The 24,190-nt window shown below is 32.5% G+C and overlaps 1 protein-coding gene across 1 annotated transcript in view; it reads left to right on the forward strand.

Moving 5' to 3' along the window:
* Positions 1 to 24,190, forward strand: part of LOC118182732 (ubiquitin carboxyl-terminal hydrolase 8-like) — a 147,176-nt gene that overhangs the window by 54,989 nt on the left and 67,997 nt on the right. The window contains exons 10-12 of the mRNA XM_085816942.1: positions 9,554 to 9,654; positions 9,854 to 9,993; positions 21,534 to 21,708. Of these exons, the coding sequence (XP_085673068.1) occupies positions 9,554 to 9,654; positions 9,854 to 9,993; positions 21,534 to 21,708 (416 nt within the window). The remainder of the gene's footprint in view (positions 1 to 9,553; positions 9,655 to 9,853; positions 9,994 to 21,533; positions 21,709 to 24,190) is intronic.

The following is a 24,190-nucleotide window of genomic DNA, read 5'->3' on the forward strand; positions in this document are numbered from 1 at the left end:
CTGAAAATCTGAAAATTCAAAGTGCACATTTAAAGAAATTTGCAACAATACCTCAGAAAGCATTACGAACTTCTTTAGAAGTTTCTTATCTAATAGGAAAAACAATGAAACCCTATACAATTGGAAAATCCCTTATCCTTCCTGCAGCAACTAAGATGACATCAATTATGCATGGTGATATAAATATGGAAATGAACTAAAAACAATACCATTATCAAGAGATACCGTGTCTCGGCAGATTTCCGAAATGTCACGAAATATCGAGTCAGAAGTCATAAAACGCATACAAAATTCATCTGTATTTGCTTTACAACTGGACGAGACTACCAATATTACTAAAATGTCACAAATAATTATTTACGTTAGGTTTATTTTTAATGAAGATATAACAGAAACGTTTTTATGTTGCAAAAGTTTGGAAGGATAAACAACTGGAGAAAAAGTATTCGAAGTAATAAATGAATATTTTGAAAAAAGTCCCTTACCTTGGCAAACTGTGTTGCGGTTTGTACTGATGGTGCTGCAGCATTAACAGGTTTGAATAAAGGGCTCAGAGTCTTAATTCAGAAGGTGGCGCCTCATATGGTATTTAATCACTGTATGATTCATTGGCAAGCTCTTGTTGCAAAAGATATGGATGAAGAGTTGCACAACATATTACAAGATGCTGTTAGTTCAGTTAACTACATTAAATGCAACAGCCATAACAGCCATCTCTTTTCAATACTTTGCAATGAGATGGGTTCAACGTATGAGAGATTACTGTTACTCACTGAAGTCAGATGGCTTTCACGTGGGAAAATACTACGACGGATATTTGATTTGAGAAATGAAGTGAACATGTTTTTAATCGAAAAGAAACATAGATTGGCAAGTTATTATATCAATGAAGTTTGGCTAGGTAAGCTGAGCTATTTAGTTGATATTTTCGAAAAACTTAATGACTTAAATTTGAGCTTGCAGGGTCAGAATTCAACTATCATAACTTCAGCCAGTAAAATTCAAGCTTTTAAGAATCAGCTTAGTCTTTTGCAAACTGAACTGAATAAAAACAACACCGACATGTTCCCTTGTGTTCTTAAACTTAATATGTTTCACAAACAATAATCAATCAACAAATGGACTGTATTCCTACACTTTTATTTTATTACACTTGTCAGCAATGCGAAATAATTGATACAAAATAAGCGAGCCATTCTACATGGCTGTCACAAACACAATTCTATCAATCAATAATCTTGTTGCCACACATAAAGTTCAAAACTAAAAGAAGAAAAACAAAAGGAATTTACGCTGTTTGCAACAATAAAATGAAGCAAACGATACTCACATAAACATCCTGGCCCTCGTTGAAATCCCAGGGGATTTCAACAGTTGGAGCGTTTTGAAACTTCTTAGTCTGTAATAAAGATAAACATAAGAAAAATAATACAAAATATTATATGCGAAGCAGTTCATAGTTTTTTAGTCTGAATAGGAAGAGGACACAATTTCACGACTGGTCGTTTAATGACACCATGACCAGTTTTAATACTAGCAACTCTGACTCACAACACGAAGTGATGTGGGATATAATAGTTTTGATCTGAGCCCGGATGAACAGCAATTATTCTCCCTAACCTCCATTTAAGAGGCGGGAGGTTATCTTCTTTGATGAGGACTAAGTCATTGACTTCTAAATTGTTTTGACATTTTTGCCATTTAGGTCTTTGTTAAAGCTGAGACAGGTATTCTCGACTCCATCTTTTCCAGAAGTGCTGAAAAATAAACTGTCTCACATGCCATCTGTCAATGTGATTGAAGGAACTATAATTTAGGTCTGGTTCAGGTATGGCAGTTAAAGACGTTCCTATTAGGAAATGACCAGGTGTTAATGCAGTTAAATCATTTGGATCAGCCGAAGTTGGACACAATGGCCTAGAGTTGAGACAAGCCTCAACCTGCGCTATCAAGGTCTGAAATTCCGGATAGGTCAGCACAGTATCACCAACAGTCCTTTTTAGATGTAATTTCATTGACTTTACTGCCGATTCCCATAGTCCACCAAAATGGGGAGATGATGGCGGGTTCAATATCCATTTTATTTCCTCTAAAGACAAAAATTTGTGAATTTCTTGATTTTGCTTACATTGCAAAAAACATTTTCTGATTTCTTTGTCTGCACCTTTAAAGTTAGTATCACAGTCACTATAAATCTCAAATGGTTTCCCTCTTCTTGCAATAAATCGTTTCAATGCACTTAAAAATGCCTTTGTTGACAAATCTTCTACCACTTCAAGATGTACTGCCTTGATTACAAAACACACAAATAAGCATACGTAATATTTAAATGATTTTTGTCCACGTCCTGCACGATGTTTAATCATGAACGGTCCAGAAAAATCTATTCCAGTTCGATGAAATGGTCGCGATTGTGTTACTCTAGATTCCGGTAGATCAGCCATTATTTGACTTGCAGTTTTAGCTCTAATTTTGCAACACGTGATACAAGATTTTACTACTTTTCGGATAGCAGATCTAGCAGCTATGATCCAAAATTGCTGTCTAATTAAAGATAGAAGAAGTTCTGGTGCTACATGCAGATATTTGACATGAAAGTGTCTAATTATGATTTCTGTCAGATTGTGTTTTGTAGGTAATAAGATTGGATGTTTTTCATTTTCTGACAGTTGCGAATTTTTCAGTCTTCCTCCTACACATAACACTTTGTTGTCATCTAAAATTGGACACAAGCTAAGGAGGTTGCTGTTTGTAGGTAAGTCCTTTCCCAACTCCAAACATTGAATTTCTTTAAAAAAGTGAAATCGCTGTATTATTCGGACAATACAGAAAGTTGCAGCTTGAATTTCATTACTAGATAAAAAAGACGTATTTCTTTCTAGATATGCTACTTTAGAATTTGATATGAATCTTAATATCCAAGCAAATATGCGTTGTAACTTTGAAAATGAAGATATATTTGATATAATGGCAAGTTCCTGTACAGGTTCAGAAACTACAAATGAGACTGTTTTACATGCATCTGGTAATGCTTCTTCATCTATAAGAATATTTTTAGACAAGGCAATCTCACTGCACTTTAACCAAGAAGGGCCATTCCACCACAATTGATGAGATAATAGTTCTGCAGGAAATAACCCATGTGAAGCACAATCAGCTGGATTTTCTTTTCCATCAACATGACTCCAGTTCTCAGGTGGTAAGATGGATTGTATTTCAGAAACTCTATTGGATACGAATACTTGCCATTTTTTAGGATCTGACCTTAGCCATGACAACACGATTTGTGAATCACTCCAAGCTTGCACTAAATCAAAATTTATAACTAATGCAGCTTTTACAGACTGAATCAAGCGTGCCAATAACACTGCTGCACATAATTCCAGTCTTGGAATCGTAATAGATTTTAATGGTGCTACACGAGTTTTAGCTGTTACAAGTTTAACATTAATGTCAGAGTTATTGCAAGTTTTGATATAAATAACTGCTGCATAACCTCTTTCAGACGCATCACAAAATCCGTGAAGTTCACATCGAAAATAATCAGGTAGCAGAATTTTCCTAGGTATATTTATAGAATTCAAAAGTTTAACTTCTCTACATAGATTTCTCCAATTTCGATCAATCTCTTCTGTTACAGGATCATCCCATGATAACTGTAATTTCCACAATTGCTGAAGGATCATTTTAGCGAGAATTACAAACGGAGCTATCCACCCCAATGGATCGAATAGTTTAGCTACGAATGACAAAATAATTCTTTTAGTCGGAACACTTTGATACTCTATTACACCGACATTACATTTGAATTCATCATTGTCCGGATGCCATTCCAATCCCAGAACTTTCAATGGTTTGTCTTCTATTACACGATGAATATTGTCACTATCTGTGTTTGTTAAGCCAGAGGATTTTAACAACGACGGTTCACTTGTCGACCATTTGTGAAGCTCAAAGCCACCCCTTTTTAGCAGATGTTGCAATTCGTCTATCAATGCAATACCTTCCGAACTATCTTTTACACCAGTTAACATATCATCAACATAAAAACCTCTTAAAACTATATTCTTTGCCTTTGGAAAGTTCAATCCTTCATCAATCGCTAACTGACTCAACACTTTGGTTGCAAGATATGGAGCAGCTGCAGTTCCATATGTAACTGTTTTCAAACGACAAACTTGTATTTGCTTATACGGGCTATCTCTCCATAATATTCTCTGAAAATCTATATTTTCATGAACCTTTATCTGTCTGTACATCATTTTAATATCAGGGGTTATTGCAATGTTATGAAGTCTAAATCTTAGTAAAATACAAATTAAGTCATCTTGTATTTTTGGGCCTATCATTAGTGTATCATTTAAAGAAACACCTGTGGTTGTTTTAGCGCTCGCATCGAAAACAACTCTCAATTTTGTTGTTAAGCTAGAGTCCTTCAACACAAAGTGATGTGGGATATAATAGTGTTTATTCTCTAATTCATAATCTGTGTCTGGCACTAATTCTACGTGTTCTAGTGAAAAGTACTCTTTCATAAACTGAATATACTGGTTGTAAATTTCTTTCATAGATAACAGTCTCTTCTCCAAGTATTGAAATCTTCTGTACGCCATTTCACGGGAGTCACCTAGAATATATCTGTTATGTTTGAATGGTAATGCAACTGAATAACAACCTGATGTGTCTCTAAAATGCAAGTTTTTAAAATGTTCTTCACAAAGTTTTTCTTCATTTGTTAAAGGTTGTACATCTGGAAACTTTTCTAACTCCCAGAAAGAATTTACTAACTCATCTGTGTTTGTATTCAAATGATTTACATATACTGGCTCAAAATTTGTAGTACCCGAAATTATCCATCCCAACCTCGAATTTAGAGCAAATGGTAGATCAGGACCACATTTGACAATTTCTCCCGTCATTAAATGCAGAAATACATTTACTCCAAATAAAATGTCAACTGGTTGTGACTTGTAAAATAATGGATCAGCTAATTGTAAATCACTGAAGTTATCGAAGATGATTGATGGCAAAGATACATAGGGAATGTTATCTGTCACCTTGTCCAGTACAAACGCTGATGTTGATACACGAATATCACTTTTAAAATGAGAAGTGAATACTAAATCGACTTCCCCATTACTTATAGTGTTAAATTCTCCTAGACATGATACATAAATGGAATTATCTTTCACTCGTAATCCTAATTTCTTCACACAATCCCTTGAAATAAATGATTCTGAGATCCAGTGTCACATAAACATCTACACTACACAAATTGTTGCTTAGAATTTTGAACTTTTATTAAAGCAGTACACAATAAAATGTGACTGGTTTGATTACCTTTTGCATTTGAATCATAATGAGAGGCACAAACTGTGGATGAAACATCCTTAGGACTCGTTAATTCATCTCTTTTAGGGATAGATTGCATAGGCGGAGATATACTGTTTAACTGAGTTTTATTCTTTGAATTATTTACATGTACAAAATACTGTGATGCTTCTTAAAGCAATGTTGACATGTATTTAAACTCTTGCATTTTTTGAGCAAGTGCATATTAGATAAACAATTAAAACAGTAATGATTAGATTTTACAAATTCTATCCTTTGTTGAACCGATAAATTTAGAAATTTCGAACATTTGGCTAAACTATGATCTTGTTTACAGTAACCATAACCCAAAGTAGCAACCAGAACATTATTCTTATTTTGAAACACAGATTTAGGTACCTTATTACTTGTTGATTTGCTATTTTGAAGTGTTCTTGCATAGTTTTTTAGGAATTCAATTAAAGTCGTAAGTTTTGGAATTTCATTAGATTTTAACTGACGTTCCCACCATAATTTTGTAGAAGGGTCTAATTTTTGCAAAATTAAACAAGTCCATTAGTGTCACCAAAATTATCAATGGTTTGATTCAATATTTCTAAAGAACGAATTACTTCATTAATATTGTCAACTAAATTTAAAATAGCAAATGCTGATTCATTTTGAATAGTTGGTAAACTTAAAAAACGTTTAATATATGCAAAAATGTGTTCTCTCTTTTTTGAATATCTTTCATCTAACAGATTCCATGCTATTTCAAAATTACAATCCGAAATTTGAATGGTTTGAATAATGCAATATGCTTCCTTCACCTTTCAACAAAGCCTTCAAATACTGCAATTTTTTAGCATTAGATAAATTTGTATTATTTCTTACACAAGCACTGAAAAGATCTTTAAAAGCTATCCATTCTGTAATATTACCACCAAAAGTCGGTAATGTTAACTTGGGTAATTTAATATTGTCAAGAACCTGTTCTGAAATTACACCATTAAAATTATTTTTACTATTTTGATTTTTTAATATTTTTTCACCTTTAAATTTCCACAAATAAATTTTATCTGTGTACTCCTGAACATTATCTATTTCGTTTTCTAATTCTTTAGTATCTGTAATTAAACTTTCAATTTCAGAATCAAGCTTCCTTAACTCAGTTTCTTTTTGTGTCAATAATTCGACACATTCCTCTAGTTCTATTAAATTAATTTCATCTTCAGTTAAAATAGTTTCAATTTTCTTTACATAATTAGTAACACTCCTGCGTAAGACCGCTCTTTTTGTTTTAAAAGTTAAAAATTCACTCATAGTTGATCAATTCAAAAACAGAAATTGTTCTTAAATCACTTAACACTATTATTAAAATGAAATCGAATTCTATGCTGTATTACAACATTGTTCATAAAATTTAACAACAAATTAAACGAATTTTTGTTCAAAATCCACTTACCTCACAAAGTGGATAATTTTCACCAATCATATGCATATTTGCGTTGTTAGAATACACTTAGAACAGTCACTATCTTCACTAGCTCTCCGGCTAGACTTTTGACCAACAATAAATGTTCTTATACTTAATATGTTTCACAAACAATAATCAATCAACAAATGGACTGTATTCCTACACTTTTATTTTATTACACTTGTCAGCGATGCGAAATAATTGATACAAAATAAGCGAGCCATTCTACATGGCTGTCACAAACACAATTCTATCAATCAATAATCTTGTTGCCACACATAAAGTTCAAAACTAAAAGAAGAAAAACAAAAGGAATTTACGCTGTTTGCAACAATAAAATGAAGCAAACGATACTCACATAAACACCTTGCTTTAACGATTTTATCAAGGAAAATAATATAGATATATTTACATTTAAAAAAATCATTTCCAATCACATTAAAAAGTTAAAGGAAAATTTTTCGAGGATTTTCCTGAAAACGATCTTGGTTGGATTCGTGATCCATTTTCCTTTGACATATGCAGTTCATCTCTTCAAATTAGTGAGAAAGAACAATTTATAGATCTAATTAGTGATCATACTCTTTGAAATCAATTTAAGACTCAGCCTTGCCAAAAATTTTGGCTATCCGTGGAAAAACAATTACATCCAAACATCGATGAGATAATTAGAAACTTGCAGCCGCATACATCTCATTAAAGGGCAATTTACTGATTTTTGTGTTATACAAAAAGTATTCTCTTAAAATTATAAATAAAATTAATATGAGTCAGATATGATGATGTTTTTATTCGATGAAACGAAAGAAGTGCGCGAAATATACATTTGTGAACGTTTATCTCTAGGGGTCGCCAAAAATTTTCTCTCTACAAAAGGGGTCGCAGTGGAAAAAAGTTTGCGCACCACTGTGATAGACTGATTGATTTAAAATGTTGCCAAGCTTTGGTTATGAAATGATTTTCAAACCAATCATTCATTAATGTTTATGGCATCCATGCTGTTTAATTTTAATGCTAGATGATAGGAAAAATCTTAAATCTCTTAAATGCTCAAATTCATGTATTTTTTCCCAGTTATGAAAATTTTACATTTGTATGTTTGTGCATAATTTGCATATGCCAAAATCATTAGTTTCACTTTGAAATCAGTTTGGAACTTTTCTACAGAGATTGCCAAGATATTTTGTGGCACATATTGCGAAAAAAAAGATCAGTTTTGTCAATTTTTTTTTTTTTTTTTTTTTTTTAGAGAACTGTTTGCTGCTAATAAATTTGGTGAATTCAGCTGCTTCAGTACCAGCTGAAACTTTCATGCTGCACACATGAAATTTTTAACTGCCTTACACCAAAGTAGTTTTTATATTTGGCTAACCATTCTGTTGAATATGTGCTCTCAGTTTTTAAATCCATTTTTGTATGAAACATTTTCACTTCCATTAGCACTCAAAAAACCGTTACAATGCTGTCTCACTCATTCAGCTATCACTTTATCATGATCATCTCTTTTAGTATATTGAATGATTCTGTTATTTACTGTAAGTAAAGTGACAAAATCCACCAAAACAAAAATCAGAAACTCCATTTTTTAATGTAACTTTACAGGTCCATACCTCTGACATTTTGAGATGAATTAATTTTTTCCAGCCATTCCACCTTTTTGCTTGATTGATATCAAAATATGCCTTTGCTGCAGCTCCAGAATTAAAAACCGTTTTCAGAATAGTCAAGAATTCCAACTTTTATTTTTATGAGATAGCTGTAATAATAATAATAGCCTTAAAAAAATAATTGACTGGATCAAATTAAATGGAAGAACACAGTTTCCTAGGTTAACTCAGCTTAAAACCCTCTCAGAATTATGGCCGGAAAATTCCGTACAGAAAGCTGTCTTCTATATTCAATATATATGAAAATTCCTGCTAGCTTTTAAATATATCTGATGTCAGTTTGGATGTATATTGGAAGAAAAGGAATCAAGGTACAAAATGAGAGAGTCATTTTTTAATTAAAATCAAGAAAATATCACTTATTAATGACATTTTGAGGAACTTTGAAATTTCAGGGCTAAATCTGTAACACTCAGAGGGTTAAGATCCTAAAACTCCCTTCTCAGTTGCTATGCCAATAAAAGGAAACTAGTATGATCAACATTCTACACCAAACAAATATATCTCAGTTCTTCACTCACAGTTTAGGTCAGAAAAGATAAATGTTATTAATCTTTCCATAACTACTCAAATGCCGAAAATGTGGTCACTGTCAGTCTGGCCACTTTATAATTGCCTAGTCAGCAGGAAAACCACTTTTACAGCACACATATTGTTTCCTTAATATTTTGTTCTCCAGTCATATATTTTTTAAAGAAAAGTAAAAAAATTTTTGGCTAGTGGTCCAAATATTAGATCATTCGGGATATTGGATATCTGAATTTCAGGATTTGTACTATAAATTCAAATTTAACATGAAAACTAAAAAATACATGATAAATTACTTTGATATATTTTTAGATGTTTGGCTGTTTGTTATAAAATGCACAGGGTGCCCTAGAAAAAATGTGACAACATTGCATAGCATGTTCGGAGGATAGAGGAAACTAAATTTTGTTGGAATGATTTTGGTGCAATGTTTCATTCAAGCAATATGCAATTTCAAAAACTCCCAGTTTCAGATGGCCAAATTAAAGGGTAACTGATATAGTAAATAGTGGTAAAATGTTTTTTAGAAACTATTCATCCTCAGGTAATATTACTGGTTTTTGTTTTTTAGATGCTAGAAGAACAAATGGATAAAGAATTCAAAAAACAGAAAGAAAAAGCAATATCTGAAGCTGAAAATCAACGAAAAAATTTACAAGAGCAAGTGGAAAAGTGAGAAACATTTTATTCAGTTTGTTAATCACTTAAAATCTTGTTAATATGTGTGAATGAAGTTTTATACTTTACTTTTACTTTTTGGATGCATATGCTTTGCACATTTTCTAGAAAATTATGAAAGCACATCAAACTTGTGTCTTTTTTGTCGTAGTTTTTTTATGAATGTTAACATATTTTTTCTAAAAAATTCCAGGTTACGAGAATTAAGGAAAAAAAAAGAAGAAATGTTGGCCAAAAACAAAGCTGAATTTTCCAAAACTGATGGTGTTCCAAGGGAAACTGTTTCGGCAAATTCTGCTTTGAAAAGAACTACTGGCCAGAGTCAAAGCAGCTGTAAGTTCTGTCTTTTAATTATTTATTTATATGTCTTCCTTATCAATTTTTTTAAGTTTATTAGTAAATAAATTAATTTTTTACTTATTTTCTCATCTTGTTTATTTAGAATTAGAGATGTATATGTATATATCTATATAATGTTGATTTCACTTAGTTCGAAAACAAGTTTTTCTAATACTTGGGTTCAAAAGAGATTTTTTCGTGATGTCTGTATGTTTGTATGTATCTCACAAAACTAAAAAATGAGTAGCCTCAGAAAGTTAAAATTTTGTGTATAGGACTGCTATAACATGTGGTTATGCACCTCCCTTTGTGGTTGCAGTCAGCCACACCATAGGTATATATACCCACTATGTTACTTGGCTTGGTGAGCTTTTTTTTTTTTTTTTTTTTTTTTGTGTGTTCAATTTTATTTTTATATGTTGGTATGTGAATGTTTGGCTTTAAAATTGATTGAATTATGTTATTCTTATCTTCCAGTTAAGGTGTTTATGTCTTTAGTTAATCTGCATGCAATAGTTGTAGAATGGCCTTGTTGCCTGCTGTTTTGTTGCCGAAAAATTGGTTTTTTGCACCGAAAAATCTGCCTTGTTGCCTGCTGTTTAAATCCGGCTAAGCCTATTTTTTTTTTACTGTAGCAGCCATATTTGTTTACATTTGAAACTTAGCAGAATAGTGAATTAACCCTTTCAACCCTACTTTTGCTGATTAAAATTTTACTATGAAAAGTAGTTTAATTTAATGTTGACTTACTAAAAGAAGTGTAATATAAGTTTAACTTTTTCTGTTTCCTGGAAATCTCCTGGGACAATATGTCCCAATTGTCTAGAATATTACCCTTTCTCAGAAAACAAAACTAAAATTTAGGGTAATATATAATGTAAATATTACAAAACATAAACTCTTGTCACACAGACTAGCTCTTATATACAACAAAAATTTTCATATATGTTTCATAGACACAAACATAATATATCAGCGTGTAGTAATTTGATCACCAATGGGACATATTAACCCACTGTTAAATACTATTGGGACAATATATCCCACAAAAAGAATTTATTCAAAATTTCTTAAATCTGACATTAAAAACATTGAATTATTACTTAATAAGAACTATTTCATACTAAGTATGTCTTAAGTATAATTGTACTTACTGTAAAATTTTTAAAAAAAATAGACAAATCAAAACTTGAGTAATCGGTGTGCTCAAAAACATAGTGTGCCATCAGCAATGCCTTGTTTCTTGAATCATATATTTGTTCCCTAATCCCTTAAAAACTTTGCAAACATAAAAACCCATTTAAAAGTGGGTTTTATTTACCCAACAGGGCATGAAACCTAATCTCTGGAACGTAGGTTCCCGTTAGGACCAAAAAGGTTAAATCTATTTCTTCACCTTTTTGCCAAGTGGTACCGAAAGTAAACTTTTGGTTTTTTGCACCGAAAAATCTGCCTTGTTGCCTGCTGGCCGAATTGCTTGTTTTTGCATAGAAACTTTAATTGTAAAAATTGTTTTAACTGTATTTGGTGTTTTAATTTTTTCTAAATTTTTCGATTTTTTATGAAGATATTTTGCGGTTTTATGTATTATGGCTGCAAAGTCAGAAGTGAATTAATTGAATGAGAAATCTATCTCTAATGAAATTCGAGGAAATAAATTTAAATGAAATACAGCATAAAATATGTATAATTTAATATTCTGTACAAGGAAGTCATGTGGTGTCCGCATCAGATTTTTTTTCTGTCTGATTTTATGATGGAAGAAGAAAAATTAGAGTTACCTATAAAAGTGCACCAAAAATATTGTAAGGAAAATTTCAGTTACTCAACTATATTAAAAATGAGATCATATTTTATAATAAATAATATTTTATAAGAGTATACAATAAATTATAACAAACATTAATTTTTAATTCAATCTTCTGTATAGTTTAGGATAGGATTTTGGATTAGGACAAACGCTGGGCTGTCTGCGTAAGGGGAGGGATACATTTCTAGAGGACTTTTTATACCATTTCCCAGAAACAAAATTGTAATTGGCATCCTGAAAATTTTGTAATGAAATTTTAGTTACTGATATATTTAACCTTGAAATAAATGACTTTTTATGGACAGTTTTTGAATAATTTGTTTGTTGAAACAGGTATATTATTTCAACACTTCAAAAAGTAGATTTCAAAGAATTGTTTTAAAATAATTAATGTTTGTGCTGAAGTTATCTTATACTGGCATACATAATTAATAGCAAGAATGTCTTAATCATTCTGAGTATTCATTTCAAGCTTGATGAGGGTTAGATTTGTCTTTCAGATCATATCAAAACATGGCTAAATCATGAATCATTTTGTATGCATTTTGGAAATTAGGAACAATGTCTTTTTCTATCATGTAAATAATATTGTAATCTGTCAGAATCATCAGATTTGACTTCTCAGCTCCAAAGCTTGCATTTCAATGCATAAATGATGAAAATTCTGGTCTTGCTTTTATTTTGCGTTTTGCAGTTGTATCTCGACTTTGATTTCCACACATATTTAAGACATTAAAATTTCCAAGAACACTTTTTAATTATTCTGAGTGTTGCTCCCTGCAGAAATGCAGAGCATATGATTGACTGCAATTTTAACCCTTTTGAGACAGCACACCTTTGTTTAAGATCCTGAGATGTATGGGATTCGAAAGGAATCGTCCCACAGAATGAGGGTTCTCCATCACTAAGCATAACTTTAAAAGAGGGGGGAATCACACAAAAAAATTTAAAGTCCTATTATCATATTTTAGTACCATTTTAGATTATTACTTAAGCTATCATATATGTTAAATTAGTGTTCGATAATCTTTTACTTTACATGAAAATATATTTAAAAAATTTGCTTACTTTTAAAAATAATTTTCGGAAGTAATATTCAAATTAGTCCTAAGTTTTAATTGGCAAACTATATTAATAAACTTTAAAATTAATTTTAAAAATACAAGAAAGACTATTTATATGAAGAAGTAACAAAATTTTTCATGGGTAGTGGGTGGCAGACAGAAGTGAGCTCTGCCTTCCACTTCCTGTGAAAGACAAAATGTCCGCATTAGATTCACTAGAAATGTTGCTCTTGAACTCTTTGGAATATGAATCATCTTTCTCATCGATGTAAGTAAGTGGCTCGTTTACCTTGCATATACATGCTTCCAATATATATCCAGAGGTGCCAACTCTCCTAATTTAGGTGGGAGACTACCAATTTCTGACCATACTCCCGCCAACCTGATTTGTAACACAGTTCTCCCGACCTTCACTTATATTTTAAATCACATGAGCGCATGATGGTGGATTCGGAGCTGAGACAGCGAGTGTATAGGTTGCATTGCAGATCTCTCCGACTGTTCTGACGAATACTAACCCAGTAACCATAGGCAGTCAGTGATTAACTTTCTGTAGCCTACCTTCATGTATTCCAAAATGTCCTTTTACAAAACACTTTACTAGCAATGAGGACGAGTTAAGTGAAAGGAGTTCGGTTACCTCTCTCACGGTAAAAAGGACTTTCCCGATGCGAAAAGAGGACTTTATGCTCTCTCCTAAGGATAAGAAAGTGGTGAAGAAAAAATCTCTGAAGACTATGGATGATGGAGCTTGCAAGGATCCTAATGTGGGGTTGAACAAGTCTAAAGAGGATGTGAACATGGAAGGCATAATGCTTATTCGGAAACTTATTGCGGAGCATTATTATTTAAGCTGCTGCTTATTATGCTGGACTTAGTAAAGTGCTGAATTCCCCCAGTGCACAGGTGGAGAAAAACCTAAAACGGTTGTTAATCAGCAGATGAACAAAGTGAAAGAAGGTGCTGGATTTCGCCAAGGAAAACTGCCAAAATTGTTGAGGTAGAGAGTATGGAAATTTCGAAAGAAAACAGATTCAAAAATCTGAGCAAAGCTGAAAATATGGCTGAAGGCAGGGCCAGTTAGGAGGAGATGCCCCCATTGTGTTCCAGCAGCGTAGTGTGGATTGGATGGCGATAGATGACCCTGCTTAGAAAAGCATGCAAGGAGGAGTTTGAGGCGAGTGTGAAGTCTGCGACGATTTACACCTATGTTAAGTCGATAGAGGACTATCAGAATGCCACGAGGCTATTGCAGGAGAAGAGTAAGTTGTGTCACACTTTTCAGTTGCCTAGTGAGAAACCTCTCTGAGCGATATTGAAGGACCTGCTGGACACGGTGAAAGAGGAAGCTATTTTTTGACGATTTGAAAAAGAGGCAATTCCCTTTTGAGAAGGTCAAACAATTTAGAAAAGGAAGATCGAAAAATTTTGAGAAGTTCCCAATTTACTTGCTTGAGCTGAGGAATAATCAAGCTGGCCATGCAATTTTTAATCTGAACAACATGTTCAGCTTTAACGTTAAGGTTGAGAAATATAATCCCAAGAAGAGGACAATACAGTGCTATAGGTGTCAGGAGTGGGGTCACTCTCAGCACCTGTGCACTAAACCTGAGCGATGTTGCAAGTGTGGCAATTCTCACAGGAGCAACGAATGCCCCCTCAAACAAGATGAAGCACCCACCTGCATTTATTGTCAGGAAAATCCTGTCAGCAGTTATTGAGGTTGTCGATATTATAGAAGGAAGTTTGAGAAGAGATCCGAGAGAAAGCCCACTGCTAAACCTAAAGAGTTTGTCAAGTTAGACGATGACTTTCCTATACTCCCAAGTAAAGTGCCAGTAGTGCCAAGAAGGAAGATAGCACTTCCCCGCAGTGAGAATGCCAGGGAACTTATTCAACCACCCCCTGAAGATCTTTGGAGAAGCTGTCAGTTGGCTAAAAGATAGAAAAGTCAGCAGCTTCCTGCGAAGTATGATCGATCACATAGCAAAAATACGTGCTGCAAAGTCTACTGCCGCAAAGTTAACTGAGTGATTTAGAGCTCCAATGATGCTAGTACAGTTTGCGGATGTTGAAAATTAAGGATTATTTCTGTGCATCTTAGTAGTACGTTTTCATTATTATGATCACAGCCATCCATTATTGCAACGTTTGTCACTGGTTCTCATGGATGTGAGATTTATGTAAGAGTTTTTTTCACCTATTCGATTTTATGTTCCGGTTATTTTTTAGACATGATTCGAAACAACTTAGCCGTTCTACAAGGGGTAGGGTTCTCTTTAACCAGGTACCCTGGTGCTACACCGTTCCACTGGAGGCGCATGACGGTGAAAACTGGACGCAGCAAAGGGACATTTTCCTTTATTTAGTTATTTATTCTCTGAAAACCGGAAGCTATTGATTCCAATTGTGTAATATCACATGCGGAAGAATTAAGGCACACGTATTGTGCAATAATGTGTGTGTTATTTCGCATAGATAAAAGAGTTTTACTCCGCTTGCTAAGCAGATTATCTTTCAGTTCCATTGGGATATTTTTTATATGATGCACATATCGAAATGTCAAAAGCATTATTTAGCTGAAAAATTTAAAAAATTGCTACAATCTAAAGAATCTACCTCTCTTCTTTTACCAGTTGCGCTCGACTATCCGGAATTTTCAGATATTAGGCAATTTCCAAGTATGCCAGTTAGTTAAGCAATTACTGTTAAAGGATGACTGCCTGACGCAATTTCCCGTCTTCTGATTTCAGAAAAGTTCCTTTTTTTTACTTATATTACTTTGCTTGCTATACCTGTTAAGGAAAAACTGTTATACAATGAAAATTTAGAAAATGTTCAGAATTTTGATTTAAGTATAATTATTAAAATATTAATGCCAGTGAAAAAATAAATTGTATTTATTTTTAGGTGCCAAGTGAATATAATAAATATGGCTTATTATTATTTATTTTCTCTATTTTGAACTGAAATTTCATCATTAAATCTTGTAATATAATTTAATTCTGCATAGTTTTTTTTCCTCTCATTGTAAACTAGTTCAATAAATTGAACTGTTATTTAAAATTTTAAAAAAAATGTAATTGTTTTCCATGGTTTAGTAATACTCATTCTCTCTTAATAAATACTGAATTTCTCATATTTTAAATTACAAGTCTAATTTTTCCTTTAAGGTTATGCAGTTGTGTATAATGTAATTAGACAGCTGCTTATTTTTTTTCTTAAAATGTGTTTGAAAAGTGCTTACAGGTGCTTATTTTTTTTTTCTTAAAATGTGTTTGAAAAGTGCTTACAGGTGCTTATTTTTTTTAACTAAAATGTGGCTACGAACCCTGATAAATCTTTAGTTAATGATTGCATTAAAACAGTCCCATTCTGCCTCCCTGTGGATGGAAGCAATAATACCTATGTAAAACTGTATCCAATTATTGTTTCTTTTCTTTAATTCAATCCTCAGAAATTCAGTGCAGTTTACTTTCTGTCCCCACTTTAGAAGCAGATTCGATAGCTTTAATATATAGCACAGCTAATCATTAAAAACTTTAAAAGAAAGTACAGTTTTTTCAGGATAATTACTTAGCACTTGGTGCCGATAATGCACCAGGAATGGGTAGGCTTGAAGGCTGATGTTTCGGCATCTTAAAAAAAGGATATTAATATATGCAAGTTATGAAATGCACCTGTCATCACTTAAATTTAGCAGCTGAAAAAAGGGTCAGCTTCTTTGCCAATAAGTGTGGATGACCACCTTGTTGATATTTATTATTTGTTATCTTGAAAGATTGCTAAAAGGAAGAGAAAACTGAAACAGCTCCAATATCTGTATAATATTGAAATAAAAAATCTGAATTATGTATATACACACTGGTTAACTTTAGAGAAATGTTTTTCTAGAATTCTCGACCAACGGAACCCATTACTTACATTTTTTAAGGAAGGAGTAAATTGCTTCTAGATTTTAGATAAAAAACTCTGTTGAAAGTTATAAAATACCTAGTAAATGGAGGTGTAGTTATTAATTCCACTGTTAAAAATAGGTGCAAGGAAGTCAAGTAATTTCTGCATCGGTGAGCAGTTTAATTGGAAATTCTCAAAATAATACTACGAAAGATAAATGTAAAGCTCTCGCAAAACAAAGTTATCCCAAAATTTTTAAAAAAATAAGACTTGACAAAGGACACATTTTCTGATTATTATTACAAAGTTTATCTTGTAAAGATTGAATATTTTTATTTTTGTCTTTGAATTTTAATAGCTTTTTGCTCCTTTATATGCTCCATTTTGCCATCATTCTATGTTCGTATCACATTTCTACAGGGCAGAATTAGATTAATTCATGTTTTGCAGTCAATGATTAGTGATGTGGTTGAAGTATTTATTATTTAATGATTAGGGAAACTAGAGTATTTTTCTATTTTAGAAGGTACACGTGATAAAAATGTCTTCCTTTTCTTCTTCTTCTTCTTCTTCTTTTTTTTTTTTTTTTTTTTTTTTTACATCTGAGTATTTTTGCATTTAAGAAATAATAACTGAATTTTCAAATATTAATTTGATACTAGTTAAATTCATTATTAAAAATATTTTTTCTTTGTACGTATTTTTATTATTTAAAAAATATTTTTGTTGTTGAGAAAATTCTTATTTGAGTGTTGTAGGTTGGCAAGTATATACACCATTTGCTTGCTGTAATAAACTGTAGTCCAGGCTTTCTGAAATTAAAAGTGAAGAACTTGAAATATAAAAGATGGAAACAATCCAAAGCATAATAGAACTCCATATAATAATCCTAAAAGTCCCTAAGTAGTAGCAAAAAAAGAATTAAAAAAGGGATTCGAAAGGATATGGGAATGTTTATACCATGTGGTGAGTTAAAAAGCCAAGATCTGTTAGTTTACATTAAGCTTTCCCTCCTCTCTTGTACCAGCTGACACCAAAGTTATGTGGAATGTAAACAAACTGAAGGTCAAGATCCTAAAACTATTTTTAATTCAAAATTAACAGACATTGGATATCATATAGTGATACTTTAAAAAATGGTTCAGCTTAAAATGCACATATGCATCAGCCATTCCATGAGCTCACTCTCCAGTGATGCATAGGTAGGATGCTGGCTGTGAGAAATGTTTGTAGGGAATGCACATGTGAGATGCCCATCCAGAAAGGGTTAAACCACTGGGAGAATAATATGATATGCGATGTTATTGTTGAAAATTGTCATTATTCTTTGTTCCATATTTCTAAGGCTTGGAAAAAAAAATATTTCCTAAATTTCATGATTTACTTATTTTAAATGCAGATTGCTCTTCACTTAAGCATGTGCTGTAAACATTTTAAGTATTGTATTTATTCGAGTATTCCCCCCTTTTATTTCTAATTTTTAAAACTTTGAACATCAAGATTGAAAAAATAAACAGTGTACAACACCTATTTGTACACTGTGTATATACAATAGCTATTTCTGAAAAGATGGCTTAAATGATAAACATATACATTAAAAAGCACATATGAAGACACTCTAGTATTATTGTACTATATTTTTCATAGGACTTAACAATTTCAGTAGTATTCCTTTTACTCACAAAGAATATTTTCCTATCTGTACATTTTATATTATTAACATAAATCCGCAGTTTGTGCTAAAATCATATGCTGAAAACCCAGAGGAGAAAAGTACGAGTGAATACAATATATCTTTTTTGTCAAAAATTTACCCAAAATCTAAGAGATATAGAAAACTTTCAAATTTTAGACCTTCATTTGGTTTGCACATGTGTTGTTAAAATTGTAATACACTGGTTATCATTAATTAAGGAAAAATTGCAAAAATGATGATTACTCAAAAAGTTAAATGTAAAATTTAATGTAATAGGCTCACTGTATACAACAGATGGTAAGGTATAAAATAACATGAAAAAAAAAATCCCAGACAGTTATGGTGTTATAGAAATTAGCATATGGATAAAATGAACAAATCAGATGTGTCAGTTTGTTATAGAAAAATTGCCTTTAATATTAAGTATGATCTCCCCTAGAAGCAATACAACACGTACAGTGATGTGCGATGTCAATTATGCAGTCTGTTAGTTCCGTTGGAAGTGAGAGTCATTGCTCTTGCAAAGCATTTGTAAGCTTGGCAAGGATATGAAGAGAAGGATTGAGAGCAGCTTGTATGTCTTCCCAAATGGGCTTGAGGCTTCAGGTCTGGTGATCGAGCTGGCCACTCCATGTGCTGAATTATTTGCTGCGAAGATGAACGATGCGAACCTTGTGCAGTATAACTATAGTCACCTGTATCAGGAAATTATCACCCATTGCTCCGACATAAAGGTGCACATAAGCTTCAAGGATGTCATCTCTATAAGCCTAAGCATTCGTGGTTCCACTTAGAAAGACATGGAGGCCCAAAGAGATACAATCCCAAACACAGACATTGCTCCCTCAGTATGCATCTCTTTCATGGATGTTTGATGGATGATAACAGGTTCCAGGTTCTCTCTAAATAAGATAACATGTACTATCACTTTGAAGGCTAAACCTGGGATTATCCATAAAGAGAACAGCTCTCCATTGATCAACTGTCCAGTGGGCATGCCCACCTCAAACGTTCCCTTCTATGGCATGACATGAGCAACTCACAAATGGTTAGTCGCCTCGCTAACATTGACACCAACCGTCCAGTGGCTGCAGCAAAGGATCTGAGTTGAAGTTGAGGTTCTATTCTTTTGCACTCATGACAACAAATATCGGTCATCAGCACTCATTGTAGCTGTTGGCTGTCCTTGACTGAACCTCCTGGATGCCAAATTCGTGGTTATAAATTGTTACCAAAATCTATGAACCCCAGAAGGATTACACATTTAGCCTCACATTTAGCCATCTGACCACTTCTTTGTCCTGCCTATAGTCTCCCAATAGCTTTCCATCATAGTTCTTCAGGCAGATGATGCCTCATTGTTACAAATTGGCTATCCCAGATTTCTTACCTCATTATCACAGTGAAATTTGGAGACTTGCTCTGAAACATGCAATGTTATGTTCCCCACAGGTAACGTATTTTGATTACAACACCATTAATTTGCATACTGCAGTTTTACTCAGCAATTCTTATTTAACGACATATTCAAATTTTTTACAGATTGGTTTATTTTTGCAATTTTTCCTTAATTTTTAGAAATCAGTGTGTTAGTCTCACTGTGTTAGAATTTAAATGTATTGCTGGTTTTAAAAGTTTTTCCTCATTTTTAAGTTATGGGTTGTAATCAGAATTCATATGATCCTTAGTAGGGAAAAGGTAGAAAGTCCTTAGTAGTAGTAGAAAAGAGTATCTGGTCCATAAAAGTCCTTAACTTCAGTTGAAATTGGCAAGGGTTCTTAATTTTGCTCATCTGACATATCTGTTTTTTTTATGCTAATTTAACATGTGAATTAACATTTTGGGAGAATATTTTCTGCCGATTCAGTGACAGATACGTGTTTGGTGGGTTATTGTTTGAATTTGTTCCTTTCTTCCAATATAAATGGTATTGAGTCCTTACCATGGTCAAAACATAAACATTTTGAAATTATTTCTTTTTTTGCTAATGAAGAGTTCATAAAACTGACATCAAAAACAAGTTTCTCCTTTTGGGAATATGAATTTGTTTGTTAAACTAAACTCTGCAGAAACCAATAAAAGACAACAAAATTGGTGAAACAATCCATTCTAGCTCAAACTGGTAAAGCAGATGATCCATTTGCAAAAGCTGTTGTACTTTTATTTTGTTTAAACTTGGTTCCAGCATGTCAACCTAAGTATTTTATCTTATTTTCAACTTCATTTTAACTGTGTGTGCCAATTAATTTTTTTAAGCGCTTATAGTTTTTTTATTAGTCTCGGTCCTAGTATTTTTTATTACGTCTTTTGTACTTTTATTACTGGATAAAAAGTTTTTGTAGGACAATGAACATATTCAATAAGTGATTTTTTATATTTATCACATCCTAAACTGTTAGGTATTATTATTTAGGAATAAGTATAGGGTCATTGTTCTTCATAACAAATTTAGTAATAAGAACTACCAGGCATCATTTTCTGTCATAGACAGGAAGTTTTTGTCTTACAGCTGTCTTTTAATATCCATATTAAGAAAAATAATTTCTCTTAATTTACGCAAAGTGGCAGTGCATTTTAAGGTATGTCAGCTAGTTTTATATTTAGCAGGAACAAATATACTACAGTTGTTGACACTCAAAATTTGCATCCGTTAGTTATCAGTGTATTAAAATGCCAAACAAAGATTTAATTTTCAAAGCAAATTTTGGAATATTAATGGATTTTAAGAGACAGTGGTTTTGGAAACTCCTTTCTACTGTGGATAAAATTTACTAGGAGTAAATATTGTTGCCAATAAATAATCACCAAGGCTGTTGACTGTTGAAATATGCATTGGGTATTTTATTAAAACATTTATGTAAAAGTAAAATTTCATTGATTAAAATTCAAGTTACCATGCTTATGTATAAAGTAATGTCTGCAAAATGCTGTTTTATGTTACCAGAATTAATGTCATACCTTATAATCACCATTGCAGTGTATATGAAAATTTAATGAAATGCATAATTCTAAGGAACAAGTGTAAAGTTTAAATGCAAACCCAGTGATATATAATTTCAAATTTCAGCAAAGCATTCAAATGCAAGTGAGTATTCTGTGCCTCTTTCAAGACAGACTTCATCTGATAGCTCTAGTCGTGGCTTAGTGAGGTCTCATTCTTCTCCCAACATTGCTCAAATGGTTAATCAAGAAGAAAATATACAGCGAAAAATTCCAGTAATTGATAGGAGCTTGAAACCGAAGTAAGTAAGATTGGTAATATTATATGAAAGTTTTAAAAATAATTCATTTTTATAGTTCATTTCAGTGCTCAAATAACTCGTAGCATCAGCTCAGACAACTCATAAAGTGAGTTTATCATGTTAGAAAGAAAAACTGAAATTATCCCTTAAAGATGTTTTTGACACCAAAAAAAGGCAGTGAAAATTGAATTGTTTTTCCATGAAACTGAAATTGTTTTTTCTGTGATGATTTTTTCTGATAGAAACAGCAGTTTTTAGTTTTTTAAATCAAGTGAATCTTTGTTAGTTGTATATTGTAAGGTAAAAGCTTCTTTAGCTAATGTAAAAAAGTTTTCATGTTCTTATGCTTGTAAAATTCTTGAATGTAATTATGATCAGATAATGCTAAGTTGGATTTGCTAGTTTGTATCTGAAACGTCATATTACCATGGGCACCCTTAAGCAAAGGAAATTTTATCAAACTTCTACTGTACAATTATTTTGTTATTTAATTTCTAAAGCAGTGTATAAAATAAAAAAAGATTCTTGTGAATCTTTGGGAACTTCATTGATTCTGCAAATAGCTGATGAGTTTTTGTTTAATAATAATAATCTTTCACTGTTGGTCATGTGAGATTGTGTTGATAGTTATGCTGACACAGAATTAGATTGTACCCACGCGCCAATTTATGATAAGACACATGATTTAAAAGAGGTAATAAAAGGTGATTATATGTATCACACTGATTGCTAAGCCTTTAAGCATAAAATTTTATGACTGTGTGCTGGTGCAGGGCATTTGATAATGAATCAAAGTAAGTGACAGTATGCATGGTTTATATATGAAACTCTGTCATGAAAAAATATGTATATTACAAATTAGTTACAATGATATTATTGCAAGCTATGTAATTCAGAATGTTAATCATGTATTATATTTGTATATTCTAAAGGGTAGTCAGGAAACCCTTCACAAACTTTGCAGATATGGATGGTAACTTTACATTTTCCTTGGGAATAACAACTTTTGCATTCATTTCATAGTACCTTCCCTCCTTTCTTTACTTCTTGCAGTTTGAAGACATGTTCCAATTCAGATAAATCACAGACAGAAGCACAAAGGTTAAATGGCTGTTTTCAATAAACATCTTTTACTGATAAATGTTATTAAGTGACATGTTTCCATTGCAATATTTGTTATAAAGTGGGAATTCATTATTATTTTATTCAAAATATGCAAAAATATTTTAGTAGACAACCTATTTTCCTTTCATATGAATAATAGGCAAGCATTTAATCTTGCATATCAATGCTTGCATAAATTCATTATATTGAATTACAGTAAATGGTTTTGATTTCATTTCACCTTTTTCTTGTCATTTCTACAACATCATTTGTGTATTCATTAGATATGTGATGTCTTTTTTATCCTTCCGCATAGCAATCATTACACCGCTAGCATACTTTACTATAATTTACTCTTTCTTTAGTTCCCCCCAACTTCTTTCCAAAATATCTTTCTTTTTGTTCTGATTATCCCAATATAATTCAGTTTTCTATCAACAAGATGCACATGCTCATAACTGTTATAAAAAGTGTCCTATATCTGAAATATGAGCTTTTTTTTTTTTTTTTTTTTTGGTGTGTGTGTGTGTGAAGAAATAATTCTTTAACTCTGTCACCTTTCTTAACATTGTCATAACTAAAATCACTCAGGTAATCATCTGATATCTCAGCCAACAAATTTGCAATTTCTTCAGCTGCTGGAGACTCTATGTTTTGCACTTTTCTTTTGATGTGAAGGGCTTGCAGAACAGTCAACATTCAGGACAGCTAGAGTATGCCTAGACAATGGGAAATCACATAGCAATGCATGGTTGGAAACGCAAACGCTTTCCTGGCGCAGTAGCGAGGAAACAAAAGTCAAGAGAAAAGGACACGAACGGGATAAGAAAGCATGTTTTTTATTCAGAGTACAACAAAAACAAAGAAAAAACAACATAAAATGACAACGATGATCATCAAAGGTGTTCGAAATAACAACCTGGACCATGATGCAGGAACCGTGCATCATGCATCTTCCATACGCCAAAGAAGTGAGGCGTGCATCATGGCCCAGGATCATAATTTCAAACACTTTCTTTAATGACAATCATTGTTTGTTTTTGTTCTCATTGGTTTCTGCTGTGTTAAACATAATACAACATGTTTTGTATCGCTGTTTGGGTCATTCCTCTTTTGCGTTTTGTATCGCTGTTTATGTCCTTCCTCTTTTGCATTTTGTATTATCACTACTGTGCCAGGAAAGTGTTCCGACCATGCATTGCTATGTGATTTCCCAACGTCTAGATGTACTGTGTCTCTCCTGAAAGTTTGCCACTGCTGTACTGATACACCCTGTATATTTACAACTAATTTATAACCTTCACTCCATGCCAGTGCTATGCCATATTATATTGGCTTATACTCAGAACATAATACTAATTGAATGGGAAAAGGAGTA

The sequence above is a fragment of the Stegodyphus dumicola genome, chromosome 5 (assembly GCF_044657685.1).
Source record: "Stegodyphus dumicola isolate Sdum_Otavi_A_Nest chromosome 5, ASM4465768v1".
NCBI classification, from domain to species: domain Eukaryota; kingdom Metazoa; phylum Arthropoda; class Arachnida; order Araneae; family Eresidae; genus Stegodyphus; species Stegodyphus dumicola.